General features: G+C 29.0%; 1 protein-coding gene across 1 annotated transcript; it reads right to left on the minus strand.

Annotated features, from left to right (window-relative positions):
* Positions 1 to 1,827: 1,827 nt before the first annotated feature.
* LOC124932004 lies at positions 1,828 to 2,751 on the minus strand. The gene has a single exon (XM_047472597.1). The coding sequence runs from the start codon at positions 2,557 to 2,559 to the stop codon at positions 2,059 to 2,061; it is 501 nt and encodes a 166-aa protein (XP_047328553.1). The 5' UTR covers positions 2,560 to 2,751; the 3' UTR covers positions 1,828 to 2,058.
* Between the last annotated feature and the right edge of the window lie 7,769 nt (positions 2,752 to 10,520).

The raw sequence follows: 10,520 nt of genomic DNA on the forward strand, positions 1-10,520 counted from the left end.
TATTTATACATTATTTAATGAAATGTATATAAGAGTTCTTTAAGATACAGACATTCTTAATCAATCTCTTTAAACCTTGTGTTTAAACCATGTGTTATTTATTATCTTTTATCTTACTTTTATTTTTTCTGTCATTTTATATTAATATTATTATTACGATTTCTCAATGGTATAAAGTCTTAAACTCACAACTATGAATTACTGTGTAATAGCATCAAGCTATGACAAAAAATTATTTAATAATTAGTTTATTACTTACTAAAAAAAAATTCTCCAATAACAAAGTATCCAACTAAATCAATATTGATCTGTCTTCTTCCACTTTCCATGGAAATTCCTTAAATATTTCAAAAAATCATAAAAAAAAATCAAATAAATGAAATTTGAAAAAGTTGTATAGGCTCGTTTCATAAAAACAAAATATCAAAATTTAGATTGTTTTGAAGGGTTTGTTAAAAGTGCACAAATTCCAAAGGATTCTCATTTTGAAACACTTTAGTTTTATTTTAAAACTTTTATTTATTTTATAAAAAAGTGACGTTTTATTTATGAACCATGTCAAAATAAGTAGGCAAAGAAAAAAAAGATAAAGTTTTGACCATGGTAATAGGATGAAAGAATGTAAGGAAAGATAATGAGAAAGTTCTTGGCATGGTTATCGAGTAGTAAAATAAAAATTGGGTTTGCCCGATTTTTAGGGTATCCAATGCTTCCCTAGTTATCCCACCTATTAAATTATGTTCGTTAATATGATTGTGTCAAATAGACTCCATCACAAAGAAAGCATGATCAACCATTTAAAATAAGCAGGCAAAAGTTACCTCCTTTCTTGTATAGAAAGCATACAAGGGTTGGTGGGGAGGGCCAAGTGGAATCAATATTTTGTAAGTCAATGTTTAAACAAAAATAAATTATATGAGTTTTTTAATTGGTTAAATTAAAATAAATGTATTTATTTATTTATTTTAATATAACTATTTTATTGAATGAATTGAAATATCTTGCTATATATAATATTTTTGTATTGATCATGTTTAAGAAAATCTTTATTAGATTATTATTTTAAAAAAATTATAAAAAATTGAGATTAAAAATCATACTATAATGTAAAAAATAATTTGTATACAATCTCAATAGTCAAAAGAAGAACAATGCATCAAGATGAAATGAAAGACACTTAATATATCCACACAAAGCCTATACAAAACAAATCATATAATATGCTTGATGCTAATTTTAGGTTACTTCACAACACAAACTAATCAATCACAAAAAGCATACAAGCAAACAAATCTATATCAAATAAATTAATACAAAATACCCTATAACTAGATCATTACCAAAAGAAATTTTCATTTTCATTTTAATAAAATTCCAATATTTTTGATAAAATATTAACTTTTAAAAATTCTCATTACTTATGTGGTACCATTCAAACATTTATACCAAAGAGCAAAACTTTCTTTTTTTGAGATAAACTATTTGAATACTCACTAATGTGTCCTATCATTCTAAAAATTATGATATACCCTGTTTTTATTTTTGTTGTAAGGATAAAGAGAATTTTTTATAGAGTTGACAATTAAGCAAATAAGTGATATTAAATCCATGTTACTTTGTTGCTTAATTGAAACATATTATATAACATGATGTGTTTTCTATCTATCATTTTCAATAACATTCTTTATAGATAAGAAGAACACCATCATCATCATCATGATCATGATCAATCATGATCACTTTCATGTCATGAGCACTAAAAAGCAAAAAAGTAGTGGCAAATAGTCACCACCACCCACCTGTAATCTATCTATCTATCTGATCATCTTCCATAAACAATTTCCTTTTAATCTTCAAACAAGAAACAATAAAAATCCAACAAAACACAATCTTTGTTTATACAATTTTACTAAAACTAAAATATAAAATTGCCACATAATTCAACAAGAATGACCAAAAAGAAGAGATTTTCTGTTTTACATACAAACCCAGCTACGCACGGTCGTTGCATTAAAAGAAGATAATAATAACAAGTTTAGGGTTTAACCTCATCTGAATTCATGTGAAAGTCGGCTGATCTTTACCATAGTCAATTGAAGATTTCGCCGTATTTGGAATTGAAGCGTATCGAGAAGAGAAGTTACGGAATCCGTATTCTTCGTCTGAATCTCCGTTTGTTGCTGCTGTGCCTTCGTCGAAATTCAGAGAGTAACTTAGCGGATCGTAATTGAATTTCCCGTGCTTGCCTCCGCCTCCATTCTTGTTTCGATTGAAACGGCGGATGAATGTTTTCCATCGTGGACCTGCAACAATCTCAGACCATTCACGAACCTTCTTAAACGCGGTGATTCCTTTTGACCACCACCGTTCGTCTTGCTCTGCTTCTCTAATCCTATGCCACCAGTTCGATCCGGTAGTTGATGATCGGTTGGATTTGAAACACGGAATACAAAAGCAGTAGTTACGTCGATTTGATGAAATCGAATCGATCATCTCCGTTTCATCGTTTGATTCCACTACGATTTGAGCGAATTCTCTTCCAGTTTCATTAGCCATCATTTCCTGTTTCTGTATCGAATGATTGATTGATTGATTAACTTCCTCCTTCTTCTTCTTCTTCGATCGATCTAGGAAATCAGGTGTTATGAAGGGTGTAAGGAATGAAGACGGCGGGCATAGTGTGGAGAGAGAAAGAGAATGGCATCATGAATGAATGAATGAAAAATCGTAACGGAAAACTATGGAAACGGAGATTTGCGATGACGGGAATATAGATACCAGTTTCGTTGGCATAGATAAAGCCTGCTAAATATAATAGGCCCATTTTCAAATAATTCCATTTTGGACTTCAAAAGTTAGGTCAAAATTGACTAAATTATATTTTATTTTAATACTTATAATACTTTTTATATTATATATATATTTTAAATCATAACAATAGTTTAATCCCACCAAAAAGATGACATTAAAGAATAAAATAAAAAATGAGTAGAATATTAACTCTTCTAACCACCAAATAAATGTATATATATTATGAAATATATATTTAAAAATCCTAAAGAGAAAAGGTTTGATTTTAGAAATTTTAAATTTTATTTTTTGTATCATACAAATATCATATTAACTAACAAATTATTTAATTTAAGAACTAAAATATTAAAATATTATTTTTCTTAAATTTAAATTTTAAATAAAAAATAATATTTTAATAAATTATCTTAAATAAATCTCAAACTAACTTTTTATTATTGAACAAAAGTTTTTTTAACAAAAATAAAACCAAAATCAAACAAGCCTTTTAATGAAATATTCACAATAATGATCTTAAATAAATAAAACTTTTAATTAATGTGTGTACCTACAACTCAAATATTTTATTTTTATCATAATAAAAATAAAAATAAAAGTCAAAATAACATAAAAAGAATACAAATACGTTACAAGTTGATTTTAGAAATTTTTAAAAAAATATCATTTTATCATATAATATTATTTTTACTAACAAATCACTTAATTTATTAATTAAAATATCAAATTTTATAATTTTATTTTATTAAATTAAATTTTAAATAAAATTTATTTTAAAATTTTATTTTAAATAAATTTCAAACAAATTTTTTATTTTTATTAAACAAAATTTGTTTAACAAAAAAACAAAATCAAACTAGCCTTAATGTAATATTCACTATGATGATCTCAAACACACAACTTTTAATTAATGTAGTGTACCAACAAATATTTTTTTTTTTTTTTTTTTTTTTTTTTTTTTTTTTTTTTTTTTTTTTTACTTTTATCATTATTTTATATGTTAAAAATTTGTAATAAATACACATCATCGTCTCAACAAATTTATTAATATAAATTTTAGTTTTTCAAAAAATTATACATTATGATTTAATATTTAATTGATAATGTGATAAAAGAATTGATAAGTTGGATTATGATTTAATTCAAATAACCCATTTCAATCAAGCCCTTAATGGAATATTAAAAATGCTTAATTATCCAAACATTTGTTTGAATCATTTTTTAAAGTCATGGTCATTTATCCAAATTTGTGGGATTAGTTAGGAATCCTATTAAAATTATTCAAGTAATTAATTATCATAATTTTTTTTATTAAGTTCCTTAATGTAAACATTTTAGAAAGAAAAACATCAGTCAATTATTGAAATTAATGAATTGAATAAATTATGTAGCTGTAATTAAATTGAATAAATTGAGTTGAAAAAAAAATGAAATGGAAAAATAATTTGTAAAATAATCAAGACTATAAGAAGTAAAACGAGTTTTACTATATTGACGAAACAAAACTAAGTATTTGATGATGTTGTACAAAATATAATATATTAAAATTTTAAATTTAACTAGATGTGATTTATATACTTATCTAAATACAAAACAAAATAAAAATTTACTAGCCAAAACAATAATAACATAAAAAGCTGAATAGAGTTTATGGTGCACATTAAAAGAATATTCAAATGTTTGGTAAGGTGATTTTTTTATAAGACGTTTCTCTTTCAAAGTATAATCTATGCACACATAACATGACCTCTCATGAAGTTGATGATATCTACTTTTTTACCAGTAGACTAAAAGATGTGATCAACCTGTCAATTATTGGATCATGTTATCTATTAAATATTTAATTATCTTATATATATATATTTAAATTAAAATATTAGTAAGATGTTGTGAATTACTATGGGATAATAAATACAAATGTTTAAAATACAAACATCATCAATAAAATAGAAACAATGAAATGTAAAATGACTAAATAAAAAGTTATATATATATATATATTTAAAATAAGTTTGAATGACATCATAGTTATTACTTACTTAAAACATATAAGTAATCTTATCACAATTTAGATTAAAATAGTCATAATAATTGAATTTTAAATAAATTTAATTTTATAAAATATATAATTTATTTTCAAATTACGAATAACTTCCGTTAGTTAAACGCATAACCTGAACCTCAATAAAGTTATTGTTGGGTCAAATTATTTTGATTAAAATAAATTAGAGAATAAACATATTTTATGATGACTTTATTTTGATAATATTTGTTAAAACTTAGTTGTGAATAAATTTAAGTTGTCTATGTGTTTTGTGCAGGTGCATATATAAGACTATACTAATTTAGACGTTGTCTAAAAGAGACTATCTTTGACGTCAAACGTAGTTAGACGTGGTAGTCTAACTCCTTTAGACGAAGTCTAAAGGGATGCGTAGTTAAACGAGGACGTGTAACTCCTTTAGACGAGGTCTAAAGGGAAGCGTAGTTAGACGAGGTCGTCTAACTCCTTTAGACGAGCTCTAAAGGGATGCATAGTTAGACGAGGACGTCTAACTCCTTTAGGCGAGGACGTCTAACTCCTTTAGACGAGGTCTAAAGGGAAGCGTAGTTAGACGAGGTTGTCTAACTCCTTTAGACGAGGTCTAAAGAGATGCGTAGTTAGACGAGGTCGTCTAGCTCCTTTATACGAGGTCTAAAGGGAAGCGTAGTTAGACGAGGTCGTCTAACTCCTTTATACGAGGTCTAAAGGGAAGCGTAGTTATACGAGGTCGTCTAACTCCTTTAGACGAGATCTAAAGGGAAGCGTAGTTAGACGATGGCATATAATTCTTTTAGACGAGGTCTAAAGGGAAGCGTAGTTAGATGAGGTCGTCTAACTCCTTTAGACGAGGTCTAAAGGGAAGCGTAGTTAGACGAGGACGTCTAACTCCTTTAGACGAGGACGTCTAACTCTTTTAGACGAGGTCTAAAGGACGAGGTCTAAAGGAGCACGTCTAATGCGTTGCTTTATTAGCCGTCTGAAGAAAGCATACGTCTAACCACGATCCACTAGCTGTCTACTACTCCTGCTCCACTCACTTCTGTGTTGTCTGACAAGTCAACTAATTATATCAAATGAATGAACGCCACGTACACAAATATCCTTCCAACTACCTGTCTAGTACAAGACAATATCAGAGGATATTCGACGCACAACCAGTTGTATACGACCACAATCCAATTTCTCAGAGTCTGTTGTACTCTGGTACTATGGGCAGCCTTCCAACGGACACATGCCACATGTTCACAAAGAAGATTCGACCATTGGTGTCCTTCTACTACAAATAGATGCTCAAGGACAACGGACGAATCTCAATTTATATGGTGCAACCATAAAACTTTGTGTTAGGAGATTCATTGCATATGGTTTACAAATTAAATAAATCCATCTATGGGCTTGAGCAAGCGTCTCATCAGTGGTAACATAAATTTCATGAGGTAATTCTCTCATTTGGTTTTGGAAGAAATTTAATTGATGATTATGGGTATCACAAATTAAGTGGGAGTAAACATATATATATATATATATATATATATATATATTTAATTTTATATGTTGATGACCTTTTGCTTGCCTCAAATGATATAGGCTTATTGCACAAAACTAAGATTTTTTTATCGAGAAGTTTTGAGATGAAAGATCTTGTTGATGCCTCATTTGTATTAGGGATCCAAATACATTGAGATCATTCTCGAGGAATTCTTGGATTGTCATAGATGAGCTATATCGATAAAATATTTAATAGAGATGACATGCAATATTGTAAATTTGAAGCACCCCGGTTGCTAAGGGAGACAAATTTAGTCTTCAATAATGCCCTAAAAGAAATTTAGAAATTAAAGAAATACAAAAGATTCCATATGCTTTGGCAGTTGGAAGTCTAATGTATGCTCAGGTTTGTACGCATCCAGACATTGCGTATATAGTTGACATATTAGGAAGATATTTGAGCACCCCATATTCGAATCACTGGAAGGCAGTTAAAAGGGTTATGAGATATCTAAAGAGAACTATAAGTTATATGCTCACATATCGGATGTCGGATAATCTTAAGATCATTGGGTATTCTGACTCTGATTTTGCGGGATGCCAAGATAGTTTAAGATCCACTTCGGGGTATGCAATTGTGTTGTTTGGTGGACCTATCTCTTGGAAGATTTCCAAACAAGGACTTAAATCTTCCTCCATCATGGAAGCATAATTTGTAGCATGTTATGAGACATCAAATCAAGCAATATGGCTAAAGAACTTTGTCACAGAGTTGCGCATTCTCAAGGGACTGAAAGACCTGTTAAGTTATTTTGTGATAATAAATTAGTTGTGTTATATTCGAATAACAATAAGACCTCGACTAAGTCAAAACATATAGATATTAAGTTCCTAATTATGAAGGAAAGGGTACAAAGTGATCAAATTTCTATAGAACACTTGGGTAAAAACTCTATGGTAGTTGACCCTTTGACAAAGGGTTTATCGTTTAATGTCTTTGTTGAGTACACTACTAACATGGGTGTTTTAGAGATGAATGATCTCTAGGTTAAGTGGGAGTTTGTAAATTCAGTTGTCTTTCAGTTTGTTTTATAGATAATTATGTATTCAATTTCTGATCAGATAAAGTATTATTCAGTTCATTGTATTTTGTACAATAAAGTTAAAGTTTAATCTCACTAATGTTAAGGTTGTACCAGTTGAAAATTGACATTAATAGATCACTTGCATGTAATTTTTCATGCCACAAATTTATGATTGATTTATGTCATTTTGTCATATTGATATTTATGATCATAGAAGGTTTAGTAGTGATTGATACAACAAAAACCGCCTTGATCCTATGTTAATGTGACTAATGAACGAGATTGTTAATGTTATCGGAATCAATGACAATAAGGGTATATTATTAGTTTTTAAATATATATGTCTAGTGGGAGATTGCTAGAATTTAATTGAAAATATATATATTTAAATGGATATATATGGTCATTGAATATAATAAGTCTATATTATGTGATCTAAGGTTATTTGAGATTTGACTTAAGGACATTATTATCATGAATGTTAAACTTTAAATACCTTGCGGTATTTCTTATTTTATGAGGGGCCAAATTAGAAATCAGTATATTTATTAATGAGGCAGTTATTAATAAGACTGTTATTAATAATGCGATTATGGTCCTCAAAAGGCAGAAGAGAAAATTAAAGGAAGAAAGCCGTGGATAAAATAACTAATTGTTTTTTTTATCATGGTCCCTCTCTCTCTAAATCCCTATCATTAATAAAGGAAACTACATATTTCTGTCCTTTTGGAAAACAATTTCATCCAAACATCATGTTTAAGGATCCATGTATATATTCTACTCTTATCTTTCATATGTCAGGAATAAGTATTATGATCTAAGGAATTATAGTTTATGATTTAAGTGGAAATTACAATTAGTATTAGAGAATTTAGGGAGACTTCTTCTTATACATTAATTTAGGGAGACTTATTCGTGTCTTAAATTTAGGGAAAATAAATCATTCGAGTTTTATAACATTTGAAGTTGTTGAAATTCTAATTTGATAACATATATCAAAACTTGTTGTAAGTTGAAACCATATTGCACACGTATTAATATATATTTTTGGGGAAATAATATTTTTTTCAATTGTTCTTTAAAAAAATAATAATATTTAATTATTTTATTAGAAAATAAAATTTTATGGAAAATAAAATTTTAATATTATTTTAATTAAGTTTAAATAAATAATATTATTAATTTATTTAGTTAAATTAACATAAGAAATAGTTAAACTCTTTTAATTTTTATTTCAGTTTTAATCTTATTCTATAATTATAATTGAGCATATTGTTCTTTATTTAAATTAAATAAGTTAAATTATGATGTCACCAAAGTGACCTCTCAAATTAGTTTGTTTAAGTTGAATTTAAAATGTTTGTAATAGTGAAATTTCTTGTGATTATCTAATCGGGCCCAAAAAAAGATTATAGTGATAATAAACACATAACAATTGTAAGAATTTTATATGAGAATATCAAATCAATCCAAAGAATTTGTCATGCATTATTGTTAGTGTTTGATTATTGCAACAAGATATCACTAGCAATTAAATTTCATTGTCCAAAGACTTGAATTTGATAGTACACCATATATTTTGGATGGGATTTGCTGATTATTTTGAATTTGAATGAAAATTAAAGAATTGAGCATGTGAGTTACAGTTTAAATTATGTTATCTTTTCAACTAATGTTACAAATATTCATGCCAACTTAAGTTCAGTCCCAGTCCTTAATAGTTCCAACTTTAAGGATTAGAAGGAGAACATTTAGATAGTTCTCGGTTGCATGAACATGGAACTTGCAATACGGACAAAGCGACCCACTACTTCTACGGTTATTAGCTTTTCCGAAGAGAAGGCTAAATATGAGAAATGGGATTGCTCTAACCATATGAGTCTTATGATCATAAAGCCTGCAATTCCCTCAGTGTTCAGGGGTATTGTGCTTGAGGACACCACCAATGCTAAAGATTACATTGCAGAAATAGCGCTTTGTTAAAAGTGATAAGGCTGAAACCAACACTATTCTTAAGAGCTTTATTCAATGAGGTATAAGGGAAATTGTTAGATAAATTAGATAGTTAATTAATAAATAATTAACTAAACTTAATTAAATTTAACCTTTGGTGCAGGAAAAGCTGGGAGCGGTCACATCTTCAAGATTGGCCGATCGAACCGATATCATAGAAGCGGCACAAACCGGAACTCCCAAAATTAATCCATCCTATAAGTTTAAGTAGAAGACCGGTTAAGCTCAAATTTAGGATCGATGAACTTTCTCTTGAAGATCGGTTTCCTCTCCTGGGCGGTAAAATCTGTCAACTGGTCAAAGCAGTAAACCGATATGTTGTCCGGTCGGCTCAAAACATTGGCTCAATCTTAAATGACCGTACAATCCTAACGGGAAGATTAATCAAGATCAAATCAAAGATATGGAACTGCTGGAAGTTTCCATTTTGATGCAACAAGTTCTCTTTGGGAATAGGCAGAAAAAGATTTTCAAATATGCAGACTGTGCTATTTCATGTTTGATACAAGTCTGTTGATAGACTACAGGCAGCAGAAGACTGTCAAGTGTGCAGATATACCTAGTTTGGTATAAGTTCAAAAGCAGCCTCCAAGGAGCAGAGATCTGTCCAACCGACCAACTGTTAAACTCAATAGAAGACAAACTGGTCGGCTGCATTGTTTCTTGGGAAGCATCAACCGCATTTAATGCATTGCAACTTCTTTTGACCAACCAATCAGATTCAATGATTACTTTGCAGGTATCCGTTGAAAGAGAAATATGATTGTTGTCATATTTCCACCATATAAGGAGAAACTGAAGAACAAAAGCCACAGTTACGAGAGTTGAAGTTACAAGAATAGTTATGCATATAGTTACAAAAAGCTATCAAGACTACTGTTCTTACAATTTGTTCAAGAGTATCAAAGTGTATAATCATCTCATTGATTATGTGTGAGTAGTGAGATTTTGTAAGTTGACAAAAGTTTTATGTTCAACAGAGTGCTATTATTGAGAGGTCAAGAACGAGCAGTAAATCAGTCTCGGATCTTAGACGTAAGACTTGTAAAGTGTGATTGAATATTCTTAGTGAATATCCTTCT

The sequence above is a fragment of the Impatiens glandulifera genome, chromosome 3 (genome assembly GCF_907164915.1).
Source record: "Impatiens glandulifera chromosome 3, dImpGla2.1, whole genome shotgun sequence".
NCBI lineage: Eukaryota > Viridiplantae > Streptophyta > Magnoliopsida > Ericales > Balsaminaceae > Impatiens > Impatiens glandulifera.

Coding starts and splice junctions, on each gene's coding strand:
- LOC124932004 (XM_047472597.1), bottom strand. CDS start 2,559: ATGATGGCTAATGAAACTGGAAGAGAATTCGCTCAAATCGTAGTGGAA.